General features: G+C 40.1%; 2 protein-coding genes across 2 annotated transcripts; both read right to left on the minus strand.

Moving 5' to 3' along the window:
* Window positions 1-1845: 1845 nt before the first annotated feature.
* LOC105455084 (AP-2 complex subunit alpha) lies at window positions 1846-10497 on the minus strand. Its single transcript, XM_011698136.1, has 14 exons — window positions 10353-10497; window positions 9295-9386; window positions 8326-8537; window positions 8046-8239; window positions 7723-7954; window positions 7533-7641; window positions 6564-7207; window positions 5880-6011; window positions 5592-5789; window positions 4628-4962; window positions 4267-4535; window positions 4039-4183; window positions 3731-3938; window positions 1846-3648 (listed from the first exon to the last, which is right to left on the minus strand). The coding sequence occupies exons 2-14, from the start codon at window positions 9356-9358 to the stop codon at window positions 3571-3573; spliced, it is 2820 nt and encodes a 939-aa protein (XP_011696438.1). The 5' UTR covers window positions 9359-9386; window positions 10353-10497; the 3' UTR covers window positions 1846-3570.
* A 526-nt stretch (window positions 10498-11023) lies between these two features.
* Window positions 11024-12188, minus strand: LOC105455085 (thyroid transcription factor 1-associated protein 26 homolog). The gene is made up of 3 exons (XM_011698137.1): window positions 11952-12188; window positions 11735-11867; window positions 11024-11633 (listed from the first exon to the last, which is right to left on the minus strand). The coding sequence occupies exons 1-3, from the start codon at window positions 12082-12084 to the stop codon at window positions 11384-11386; spliced, it is 516 nt and encodes a 171-aa protein (XP_011696439.1). The 5' UTR covers window positions 12085-12188; the 3' UTR covers window positions 11024-11383.
* Window positions 12189-13697: the final 1509 nt, after the last annotated feature.

The following is a 13697-nucleotide window of genomic DNA, read 5'->3' on the forward strand; positions in this document are numbered from 1 at the left end:
CGATCTGCCCCCTCGCGCTCTCTCGTTTCTTTCTTTCTCTTTTTTTTTCTCTTCGCGCTCATCAACCGTTTCGGCAGTTGCTCGCGGTAGGGTCTATTAAAATTTCTACATTAAATCTGTACACGATTAGACCGCAATGAAAAGGAGACAACGACACAGAACGACGACGCGAAAAGGTAGACGCTTCCGCGCAACGGTCAGACACCTCTTTTTTTTTTCTTCTTTTAAATTTCTCATCGCGAACAGACGAGTATTATTGAGGCTACACGTTCGAATATCCGAACATTAGAATATCTCGAGATATCGTACAGATAATTCGAGGAAATCTTAAAGTAGAAGACGATAGGCTCTACGACGCGAAACGCCGATGAATCACACGAGGTCATTTCACATCACGTCGCCTTGCCACGACTTTGTGAGTATTCGAAGAATTTTAACGAGTAACAACGAATCACGTGGATGGACACATTCGAGATATTCCAATTATTCGAATGTTCGGCACGAATGCTGTAGCCGAAATATCGAATCGTAACCGACAACGGCGGCTTCGATCGTCATCAGCGGATCGGAGCGTCGCCGCGTGATAATCTAACAACCGTGTGTCGCCACACATTTCTCTTAATATATATAATTTATGTATTTATAATATAAAGGTATGTATATTTATGTATATATTAACGCAACTTTCATTTGAATGTGAAACGGCCCGCGCACGATCTATCGAATGTGCATTCAAATTTCGCGTGATATTTTCTCTAATGTGCTTTAATTTTACGTGTATAGCTCGAACTTGGACTTCGCCGCAGTATAGTCTTTCGCTACGTAAATCGTCGGATCATGCGTGGGCCCTTTAAAATTTAAGCGCAACACGATTCTCATCTCTAATAATAATATACGTATATAATAAACGCGGGCTCTATATAATAATACGAATGAGGAGATATATCGTTATTATAAATATCGTTGACTGTCTTTTTCTTTTAAAACGTAACATTATCAAACTTTCTCGCGAAATCCATGACTGGTGGTCAATGGTTGGTCGAGGGTTCCACGTCAATCAGTTTGTCAATTCTTCTAGATAGACAAAATTCAAAAGAATAAAACTTGATAAAACGGCGTAAAAACTCGTGTACATGTGAGATTCATTAATAAAAGTCGATTATCGTACGCAGGAAATCAATAAAAATTACAAAAAATGTTCTTAATGTATAGTTTGGATAAAGAGAGAAATTCATGGAGACATAGATATTTTAAAGTGTATCTTACAGGAAATGAGATAATATACTTTTATTTCAAATTACACTTTAAAATATATGCGGAAATGGAAAGTTCTGTGCCACCGCATAATTTCGATTTGCCTCATTAAATTTCCTCATTTCCTTCATTTAGTCTCATTAAATTTCCATCTCTTCAAAGAAATTTTCGTTAAGAATTTCTTATTAGGAAAAAAAATTCAAGAATAAAAAAACATCGAAGATCACAGTTCTGCAAAATTTCACTTTGCAGTATTTAACTTTGAACAAAAAAAAAATTATCACGAAGGAATGTTTAAAACTGTAAAACGCTGTGATAAATGTCTTAATGCTTACGGTGAAAAAATAGACATTTTTTATCTTTTTAATTTTTTGATTTTTTAAAATAAACATTTTGATGTAGTTTTGATCTATATCTTAATCTTATCATCGAATTAAAAAAAATTGCAATTTAAAATGTCATCAATTAAAAATTAATGATTAAATTTTGACAATTTATACACAATTTAAATGAGAAAAAATGTATTAAGTCTCTGAAATATTAATTGTTCTATGAGAACGAGAGAGGTGTAAAAATATAAAACGTCCAATGTTTCGTTTAACATTACTTATGATTTTACTGTAATTATATATCTAACAAAATCCTATCGTGTCATAAAATAATATAAGAAAAAAGGGGAAAAGTAATAATAATAATAAAATCTCATTATGCAATAAATCAAGTCGTAAAAAAACTGATAGCGCCGTGTTCTCTCGACCTGTATCCACTATAATTAAAATACACAGCTAATACAAGTGTAATCTAAGGGAAAAGGAATATAATGAGAACATTAGATATGGATTTACACTATATGAATATGAAAAATATACATCTTACTTCCCTGAAAAATAAAGCATAATTGAAGAATAAGAAACAAATTTGAGCTTGTATGGCTATCAATAGCGCAATCTATCCTGAAAATATTTATAGCCATTTGCGATTTCAATTTCATATGTACAATTGTGTAAGACTTTACAAAATCGGTAACCGTGTCACCGATCGTTGTAAAGATCGATATTTAAATCATATTTAGAGCTGCTCGCTTCCCGCTGTTATTATTATAAAACGCATTTCGCAAAAACACATCTTCAACACATTAGTAACACATCTGTACAGAGTTGTACACTCCACTGAAAATATACATCTTACGCAAAACTCCGAAGGTAATAAAACGTACTTCTATAAACGTATTCGTTACAAATAGTTAACCCGCGAACATTTAGATTTCAATCAATAATACGATATACCTCCCACGTCATCTTGCAAACATAGAGAAATGACCAGCCATGGATTTATACACTCAATATCAATACAGAAAAATCTAGGACATTGTTCAAAATCAGATGATCAGGACGAAGACAATTAAATATAAGCTATTAATTATACACAATAATTAATTCGCAGCTCCGTTAAATATAAGGATATCTATAGATAAACAGCTCATATTATACAATTACTGTCATTGTGCCCAAATCTACTCTCGCTCACGCGGCAATCTCATGGCAAAATATCGATGTAAGCAATTGAATGAAAATGAACAAAATTCACGACGCATAGGTACAAAACGTAGATATAAAACAAAATGATGTGCAAAAAGAGAGAGAGAGAGAGAGACAGAGATGTTCCAATCTCTTAACGATCAAAGCTCAGTTGATTAATCGATAGTTTAAAAACTATATGAATTGTAACGATACGGAGGGAAATTGTATTATAAAACTCAGTAAAAAAAAAAAAAGAATCTTATCCTTTGTTTCCGTAATACGGCTCGAGTGTTTTCTACACAATACGTACGTATCCACTGCTAAAAGATCTAACTCCCGTCGTTCCCTTTCTCCTATCGCATTCTCGCATCATCCGCTTAAATTGTAGATTGTAATGTAAGATGCAGACGCATTCAAAACAAGATCCACACCTCGGTATCCTCAATTATATGAAATAATACTGTCTATCATAGCCAGTTTTCATATACACGTCCCTCGTTCTTTCTTGTATTCTTGATTTCGATTTAAGTCCTGATTCAAACTTATGCCTCTCCGAGTAAAATGATATACAGCGACACGAAACTACCTACACGAAGAGATACAGATCTCATATATATATATATAAGAGCGTTATGAGTGTAAGCTTGGGTACAACGCAAATATTTCTTAACAAATAACCATCAGTATCTTTTTTTTTTCTTTTGAACGACGCGAGATGACATCATCGTTCGATAATGATATGTCCTCTCACGACGCAATGCTAATTTCTCGATAATATTTACGCCTGCTAGGCCGTTTAAAATTGGTCCACCAGCAGGTCACAGATCTCTACCGACATCGATTCTTTACTTGAACGTACTGTTAAGCGGAACATCTGCAAGTAGAAAATATAAAAAGTGCGGTTATACAAGTGTAAATTAAATTTTTGTTACTACCGAAGAGCTCGATGAAATTACCTGAGCTTGTTTATTAGGTTCGAGACGCAACAGGCAACCCACTTGCTGCGCTCTCATGTGAACGATACCGGCGCAGACAAAGTTATCGGGATTCGGGTCAATGCCGTCAAGTAGCTGCATTCCAAATCCTTGCAGCTTCGTGCGTACTTGTGTTAGATCCATCGGTTGCTGCGCTTTGAAAATCTTCTGCGATCGTTGTTGATTTGCCCTGTACAAATAAAATTCAATATGCGACAAATCATCTCAAATTATTCAAATCGCGTCTCCCGTGTCTCTCTCCCCCTTCTAAACGCAGTTACGTAACATACCCGCCGAGATTTTTCCATCTCGCAAAGAATGACTCCCCGTTCATCTCTGTCGGTTCGAAGAACTTATTAATTGTTAATGGTAACTTCATCGTGATCTTCTGTGGCACATTGTTGTAAATGAAGGAGATAATCATGCTCGGCGCATCTGTGAAACGGAAGATACTACGTGGTAACGAAAGATGTTCAGATTTCATCAAAAATTTGCCCTGAAATGCCGAAGTGACGTACCGTTGTAATCGTCAATACATTCCGCATTGATCATCTGTTGAATCTGAGCGCCAGCTTCCAGGATAGGATCAACAGGTTTCACTTGTACAGCTAACTTCAATTGATTCTCGTCCGTCCAAGACAGTTGCGGTTGAAAACTGTGCAAAGCATGCTGCGTCTTGTTTCCATAAAAAAGACCTACGCGTCCAAGATTTTGTCTAAACTCCGACTTTACACCGATTTGTATCAAGTCGCTCTCGAACAAGACACCGTTGTTCTTACAAACAAACCTGGAAAATACAGTCGAAATAATAACGCACGATTACAAATACCTGAATTAAATAAAATTTTCTGAATTAAATAAAAATATAATATAATTTACTTTTTAGGATTATATGTATTTTGGGTGCCGTTGGTAGCACCGAGTTTATTTGGCATGTTATAAATATCTCCCAGAACATCGAGCAGCACGCCTGTATTGCTAGACGGTTGAGAGGAGGGTGGAGTCGACAATCCTAGCAGATCGGCAGAAGAATTGTTAACGGTCGCGGTTGCAGCAGCAGCGGGAGGCTCAGCGTGATGGTTAGTGTTCGGCGCTGGACTCTTGCTCTCCCTAATTTCGTTCTCCGGCACGCGACCCGGTTTCTTCTTCTTCAAAACTGCAAGAATGGAGGATTCCCTTTCGGGGAACGCCGGCATTTCTTCCAACACGGTGGCCTACGAAAACGGTATATTTATTATGGTTGGTGATTTGCTTCGAAGGCTTCGACATTCGAACTTCGAAGCTTCGGCATAAAAATCTTCGAATCCTTTCGAAGTTTCAAAAAATACATTTGTGCAAATAATAAGTTTATTCAGAAAATTTACAAATACTGTAAATAAAAAGAATGAATACGAAATTATTCCTAAAAAATTTGAAAGTATATAACCTCAAATATTACAAATTATAATAATAATTAAATTTGATGCATGTGTAAATAAGCAAAGGTTAATGATTAAATTTTCTTGGATTGTTTTATTGATCATTAACCTTTGCTTATTTACACATGCATCAAGTTTAATTATTATTATAATTTGTAATATTTGAGGTTATAATACTTTCAAATTTTTTAGGAATAATTTCGTATTAATTCTTTTTATTGAAAATAAAAATGTATTATGAAAATTTAAATTTTCATGTATTTTTCAAAACTTCGAAGCTTCGAAAAACACCTTAAACTTCGAAAGGTCGAAGTTAACGTCGAAGCTTCGAATATTCGAAGTGAGTAAAAAGTAACAGCCCTAATATCTGTTGTATGTTATCAATGACGCGAGTCTCTTTTTTTTTATCGTTGCATAACACATACCAAGACATCGGTTGAAGCGATAATGCTCAATTGTAAGTATTCCGATGCTCTCTGCTGCAGTTCAGCGTCCGCGCTACGTAGATTACTGTGCTGCCTGAAGACGTCTTGTATCTGGCTTCGTATTTCAGGGAACAGGTTGACAAACTTTATATACGTCGAGAGCAATAGTGCTCGAGTCATAGGAGAGCATAAATGATACTGCAAGAGAGAGAGAGCGAGAGAAAAAGAGATAGACTTGTATACATATCCTCAATAGCATGCATTTTTCGAAAATGGAAAAATATTTACTTTGGAATGTAGTAGTTGAAACTGGACAGCCGGGGAAGACCGTTGGTCGCCAGCTATGAGATTACCGAACTCTCCGAGTATGTAACCGCCGACTTTAACCATGTTTTCGTGACAAGCGGGTGCTTGCAGCGCCTGCAATGAACAAACAAAGCAACGTATAGAACGTCAAATAATTTTAGCAAAAGAAAAAGAGGATATATACATGCTGTCCAACGATATCTGACTAACCAATTCGAGGATAATTCCTGGTAAAAATTCTAGTTTTTCCATGTCGATTAATTTTCATTATTTAATTAATTTTTATTGATTTGCACAACATTATATGTTTTGTATTCAAATTAGAATTCTATATGACGAATTAATTAAAATGCAAACAAACTTAGAACAATATTATTTATTGCTTTACAAGTTGCTTGCCTTATTGCGTCTTTAAGGGAGAACATATACAACCATAAACTTTAAAAAAAAAAGACGTTATCCGATGTTATCGAACATAGTTCTTGTATCACACGCGCAAGAAATATTTCGTTCTTTTATTACGATCCAATTTTTTTTAGAATAAAAGAATGATAATAATTCAAGGTCAATTCTGAAATTTCAAGGGTTTTCCAGAAATTTTCCAGGACACATTTCATAATAATTCCAGGATTCAAGAATCGCTGAACACCTTGTATATATATTTACCTCGAAAACGGTTTTCGCAGCGTAGCCCTGGACGTCATCACGATTGATGACGATTTGTATAACTCGGTACCAGACTTCCTCGGAGACGTAATCGCCCGCTATCCTAATCAGGTTTAGGATAACATCGACATACCAAGTGTAATCGGTCGCATACTTTTCCGCTAGAATCGCTACCTTAAGGACCATTTCTTCTCTAATCGAGTAATCAGCCGTCTCGAGATAATTCAGCATCTCCTGAACGATCTCCTCGGCGTTACTCTTATCACACATGGCGTACAACAGGTCTACCGCTTGCTGTCTCACCGAAACGTCCTTCTCCATCTTCATCGACAGTATGACCACTTCCTGGTGCTTCTTCACGGCTTCGTGCGAGAATTCCGAGGTGGCCAGATGGCACATGGATTCGAGTGCCAGATATCGCAAATTGGTCTCGCGGTTCGACAGGAACTGACCGAGCTGGTTGCACGCCCGTACAAGGAGATTCGGCTCGCTGTCGTTGTGAATAATTAAACTAATGGCTTCAAAGAGTACAGCATTCTTTGCGTTCGAGTGCTGGACCTTCTTTGACTTTGGTGGCTCTTGAGCTTTGTTTAATATCGTTTCTAGACACTCGTTCAGTCTGCCCCTCACACCCGGATCTTCGGCTGCAGAAATATAAATTTCAATATAAATGTATCGCGCCAACGTACCGCCACCGCGTACAATGTACAGCCGTGGACAAATCTAGGTTGCGACACTTTTATTTTATATAGGTTTCAAAACGCACTAATATTTTGCAAATGCGAACCACGATTGGTGTTACACTGTCTCTAGACTAGAGATAGTACATCGTGGTTCGCATTTGCAAAATATTAGTTACCTCTAAAATATATATCATGTATATTAAACATATACTTGAAATCTATAAAAAAAAGTGTCGCAACCTGTCTGTCCACGACTGTGTACTCCGCATTGTGGGATCTCAAGTACCTGGTGGCGTGTAGTTCTGCAGCAGACGTAGCAACTTGACGGATAACCATGGAGCTGGTACGAAGTAATACGTATAATCCTGCAGATCTGTGTAACTCGATGTGACAATCTGCAATCGCGGGAGAAATCGTTAGACCAACATTCTCATTGTTGCACGATCAATCCGATATTACACCTCGGTAAAACGTACCCTACTTAATCTCGAAACCGCAAGACTGACGCAGCCCTTGTACTCGTCGGGATTCCTCTTCACGAGAGCGTCTATGAGCGACGCCGCGGCCGTCACGACGCCCAGATGTTGGTCGTTCAACAGATGAACTATGCGCGACGTCCATTCACCGCCAGGTACGACATCGGGGGCCGTCCGCAACAGCCGTAGCAGACACAACGCGGCGCTTTGTTTCACAACGTCCATAGTGTCTCTGGAGAAATATATGAAGACTGAACGAACATCTGATACGGACTACTCGGCATTGAGACTATTGTAGATAGCAGCTGAACACATCATCGTACCCTGAGACAAGCAACTTTGGGATTTCGTTGCCGAACGCCTCCGCCATTTCCTTACTGCCGATATTGGCGATGCATTGCAGCGCCAGATTAACGTGAATCGGATTGCGCGAGGCGAGATCATTCTTTATACTTTGTATGATCAACTTGATCAGATCGCTATTAGTGTTCACTAGGACCGATATGAAAAGATATCCCTGGAATCGAGTACGAGAGAATAAATAGTGATACATCATATTGTTGCGCGCATTGCAGACTGGACTCGGTTCGATTGTGTACTTACAATTTGTTTCTCCGAATACTTGTTTGACGAAAGTAGATTGACAGCTTCCATATGTCCGAAGTCGATATCGTGGCCGAGAAGGAAGATGAACAGCAGCTTGCAAACATACTTCTTCTTCTGATATCCATCGAGCGTCTTGTCTCCTTTGAACTTGCTGCGTATGTTTGCTAATTCCTTGTTAATTCTCTTGATTTCCGCCTCTTTACTTTTGCCTGGTAACATTGGTGTAGCATTTTAAAAAGAAGAAGAGACCGTGCGAGCGTGTATGTATCTATATGTCCTTTACAAAAGATAAACGTAAAATCACTGATACGAATCGTATCGTTCTGCATGAAATAAAATTGCAATATTAGGATAAAAAAATTTCCTGCCGCAATACATTCATTTTTTTGCCGTAAATGGATTTTTATTGTAAACTCAATCGGAAATAATAACGTCAGCAGAAGCATTTAATATGAAAAATAGACCGATTTATCAAGAATAATCCTTTTCAGGTCAGAGATGCAGATAATTATAAATAAATAATACACGCAAATATGTGTAAAACTGTGCGCCTCGCATAAATATCTTGAGGAAAACCCGCGTTCGTTTCAAATTATTATTTTTTTTTTTTTTTAGTTTAGTGACGCTAACGTGCCGTAGATATTGAGACTCGAGCTATATCAAGAAGATAGGCCTCTATCAGAACACCGCCCCCTTTCTCCTGCTCCTAACAGCAGTTGAACACGTCGCACACTCTGGTTACAGTTTCAATGGCACATTATCACTCGAGTGAATGAAGCGTCGTTAACAGCGCTAGAGGAGGCGTTTTGCCAGGAGCCAGCGCATTTTGCAGGCTTACGACAACTCGGAGGACGGCTCGCGCGACGCGCCTCGTATAATCGCATTGTATAATCCAGTAATTAATAAAGTAGGAAATTGGGGTGTTATCGAAAACTGTGGAATATCGAATCGACTATGTTAACTTACAATTCCTGATGTCCGATATGAATACCGCCAATCCACGCATACCATCTCCTCTGACGGCCGGCATCTTGCTCTGGTTCCGCTCTCAAGACTACCTGCGAAGAATTGAGAGAGACGAGCTGTTGAGGACACTCGGGACGTTCATTCCCCTCCCAATCTGAGACGCTTTAGAGAGATCGCGCTCCGACGCAGATCTACTGTAATTGGTATTTGTTTCGCGCTCAACTAAAAACGGCGTGACGCAACGATCGGCGGCGGCGGCGGGAGACGACGGCGACGACGGCACGGGGCAGCGGCTCCTACTGTACATACGTCCGTACGTGCCGTGTGTCTTTCAACACAATCGCGGAACTAATTCCTCTCCTCCTCCTCCTTCTTCTTCTTCCTCGTCTCCTCTCTCCGGGCGCGTTATCGGGGAGAACACGGGACCGTGTTCGTTACGACGCGACGACCGAGCTCCGAGTCTCCGGGGCAAGTGTAAAGTTCAGCCGTCGGCTCGGAGGAAGAGCGGCTGTTCGAACCCGACCGCCGATCTCCGCGATCTCATTCGGCCCGTCGAAAGCGGAGCGGAGAGAGCGATCGGTAACCGGCGCGGCGAATTCCGACGGTATGCTTCTTGACAGCGGCCGAGCACCCGGAGATCTCCGTCCCGGCAAGCACACGGGGGAGGAGAAGTAGACGGGGGGGAGAGAGGGGAAGAAGACACGTACGCGAATCGTCGAGGAGGGGGAGGATGGGGGGGGATCGAGACGGGTGAGACGGATCCGGCCGACGGACGGGGAGGCCGACGATCGCGGCGCGCGACGTATCGATCGAGGAACACCGTCTCGGTGAGCAGGCAGGGAGTAGACGGGATGGGAAACGAAGGGACACGGTGATACCCTCGTCCGAGAGTCGAGACAGCGAGAGAGCTGTCCGTCCCTCCGCGCGCGGCGCGCCGCGGAGGGTCCGCCGGGATTCCAAGGGCGCCGCGCGCGAGCCGCGCCGCGGTGACCGTCCTCGCGCGGCGAGGTCCGCCCGCGCGCGCGGCGTCGCCGGGTCGTCGGGGGTTCGCTACGTACCGATCTGGGGCGCGCTGGGGCTGCGTTCGCGCACGGCTCGCTTCGCAGAGGCGCACGGTAGGCGTGGAACTAGTCGCGAGCCCGTGCCAGAGACTTCGTGGCTGTCGCCATTTGCAACCGTCGACTGGCGCGGCGCGGCGGCCCCGTCGTCGTCCCCGACGAGACGAGCGGCGCGGAGCGAGAGACGGTTCGCCCGTCGAAATGCCAGCGCGCACGCGCGATCCACGCTGGCGCGTGGAATTTCGTATTTCGAACGCAGGCCGCCGCGCGCTCTCGTGAGCGCGAGTCGGTCGTGCCGTCGCCGTCGCCGCGCGGCGCGGCGGCGGTCACCCGCGATTGATCGCCGCGCGCTAAAGGGCACACGCCGGTTCGAGCGCCCACGGCTGTTCCGTCCGCGGCACCCGCACCACCGCGAGATTCCATGCAAAAGGTCGCCCCGCGTCGATAGGAAAATCGATTCGTGTCAGCAAAACATAATCTTTTTTTAATCACACGTTATCTACGTTTTATATTCGCTATTATGTACGGAAAGATACTCTCCATAGGTGCAAGGAATTAAATGGATGCTTTTTCAGATATAGGTATATATATACATGTCAGTACTGTAATTTTATAAATTACTTTGTAAAATCATCATGTTGGTCTCAGGCTCGAAGAGAGAATTGAAACAGTTTTTCAATTCCATTTACTCCATTTATTCCCATTATTTTATTATACTTTAACAAGTAATTGCACACGACACTGTCATTCCAGTTCGCACAAATGGTATAGTAATATAAAAGCTAGAATAAGATACAACATATTTGTAGACATATTTGGAGACAATGTCATGTGGCAAACAATTAACGAGGTAGGTTCGAAGAACATGTGCCATTACTGGGACATTCTATACATTCCTCTATTATGTAACAGGCAATATACATCATGTACAAAAGCGAAAACTGTTCTGTTCCTCTGAATAATGTTCCATTGTGCGTGCTACAATGGATGTGATGATCAGTCTAATCGGGACAGGAAGAGGCAACTGCAGATTACGTTACACTTTGCTGTATCTTCTCCAGCAGCAGCTCTATTCTGCCCCTCATGACGGGCTGTCCCTTCTTAGTCTTCTTCGATAATATCTTGAAATTACGCATTTTCTGCTCCTTGTACTTCCTTAATGCTTCCTCTCGTTCCGCTCTCACGCGAACGGCCTCCTCCTTCCTCTTCTTCTTCTCTTCCCGCTTTCGCTTGTACTCCTGCCTGGCCTTGAAGAAGGCGTAGCCCTTCTTCCTCGGTTTGCTGTTCGCACACGTGAGCAAGTCGATCAGTTTAGATATTAAGCGATTGGATTTCAAGTCATCGAGGATTCTGCCGTCGATTCCAAGTGCCTTATTACGTACCTCGTTTCGTCCGCACTGTTGGACGCGTCGCCTAAATTCAATGACGTTCCCGCGGAATTCTGCTCATCCCGCTTCAGCTGATTGTAGAATCCGAGCAACACGGCCTTCTTCCTCTTCTCTTCCCACTGTTCAACTTAAACGCATGGAGACGAGTGTTGTAATAAACTGTAAACCTTAACCTATTTGCGGCCGTACATCATATTAACCATATACATACTTTTATACTTGTTGCTATACTTTTGTAATCTGTACTTCTTTTTGTCAAACTTCTTTTCCCGTGGCTTATCGTTGTTGCCATTCTTACCAGTCCGGTTTTTATTATCTTTGACATTTCTCGCACTGTTTCTCATGGTCGGCGCAACGCACGCAAACACGTGTGGCGTGACGATTATTGTGCATCTGTATAGTGGATGTTCAGGATGTTGCCATCAGCCATGTTGGTCCATAACGTCAATTCAAGAAATTCACCGTATGTTAACGCCACTCGCGGCAAATGTCGTAACTGGAATGAAAAGCGATCGGACGGTAAAAAGCAATCGCATGGTAGAAAGCATTATGGATGTCCAATAATAAAAAGGATCAATATTTAAATAATATGTATAATATTTATGGTAAATATATATATTTAAATATTAATATGAATAGTGAAAAGGATATTTAAAAAAGAGACGAAAATATCGAATTTTAAACTTAATTACCGCTTGTATGCATAAAACAGTAAAATAATAGATGAGTCAGGTCAATATAATAAACGAGCAAAACTTTTTTTGGATGAATAATTAACAATTTACTGATAATTTAATACTGCATCAATAATGTCAATTTAAATTTTAATGTGAATTTAATTTGTATGATGGCTGATGGTGGCTAAGTAAGCCAAAACGTTCCATCAAATCTTTAATTATTATTAAATTATCAGCAATAATTAAATTATTAGTTATTCACCCAAAACAAATTTTGCTCGTTTATTGACCTGACTCTTATCTATTTTTTTATATTGAATTTTATTTGAAATTATACTTGCATTTGTAACGTTATCAAATATTATAAATATATACATTATATAGTCAGTGGTACAAAAGCGTGTTATTGATCATAAATCTGTTAATAGATGTCGTATGAATATAATTTTTATATGTTAATATTTGCCAAATACATTAGGCTAAAATGCTTGAAGATACTAACTTAGACATGTATTTGATTTTGGATTTAAAAGAAGCTAAAATGTAACTTCAAGAAAGTTAGATCAAAAGTTAATAGTTACCGATAAAATGTAACTAAATTAAGTTAAAAGTTAAGAACTGAAAATGTAACTAAGTTAAGTTAAAATTATTTAACTTTTTAACTTAACTTTTATCTTTTTAACTAGCCACTACCCAACCTTGATTATAAGTAACATACAAGAGTTATATGTATATATTTTGTATACTATTCTGCATTATTAGAAAAAATCGCGCGATTTTCACCTCTCTCTCTCTCTCTCTCTCTCTCTCTCTCTCTCTCTCTCTCTCTCGGAGATTAACTTTTTTTTATTAATGTATATATGTATTTATCTAGTCCTCAATCGCGAAAGAAGAAATGTTAAATTATAGGTTGCAGAAACGAATGACGACAGCGATCTCGTGGAAGGGAATTCGTGAGGATCGCTCAATTATGCGCGGATATATTATATACATATATATGTATAATTCGTATTTGGTTGTGTAGGTACATATCTATGTGACTGCTATTTGTGCCGTCTCTTCTGATTATCGAGATTACTTAAATTCTAATCTTTCTGCGAACACTCGATTTTTATTCGAAGAGGCGCTCTTTTCCTTTTTTCCTCTTTTTAGCAGAAATGTTTTTTTATAGGAGACAATTACACGCATTCTTTATATATATCATTGAAACATACCGATATAATGTTTACTTACTCTCGAACCAGTAGCAATCAACTGTTACATTCTGAGCTTCTATTTTA

The sequence above is a fragment of the Wasmannia auropunctata genome, unplaced genomic scaffold (genome assembly GCF_000956235.1).
Source record: "Wasmannia auropunctata unplaced genomic scaffold, wasmannia.A_1.0 LD335949.1, whole genome shotgun sequence".
In the NCBI taxonomy this organism is placed as follows: Eukaryota; Metazoa; Arthropoda; class Insecta; order Hymenoptera; family Formicidae; genus Wasmannia; species Wasmannia auropunctata.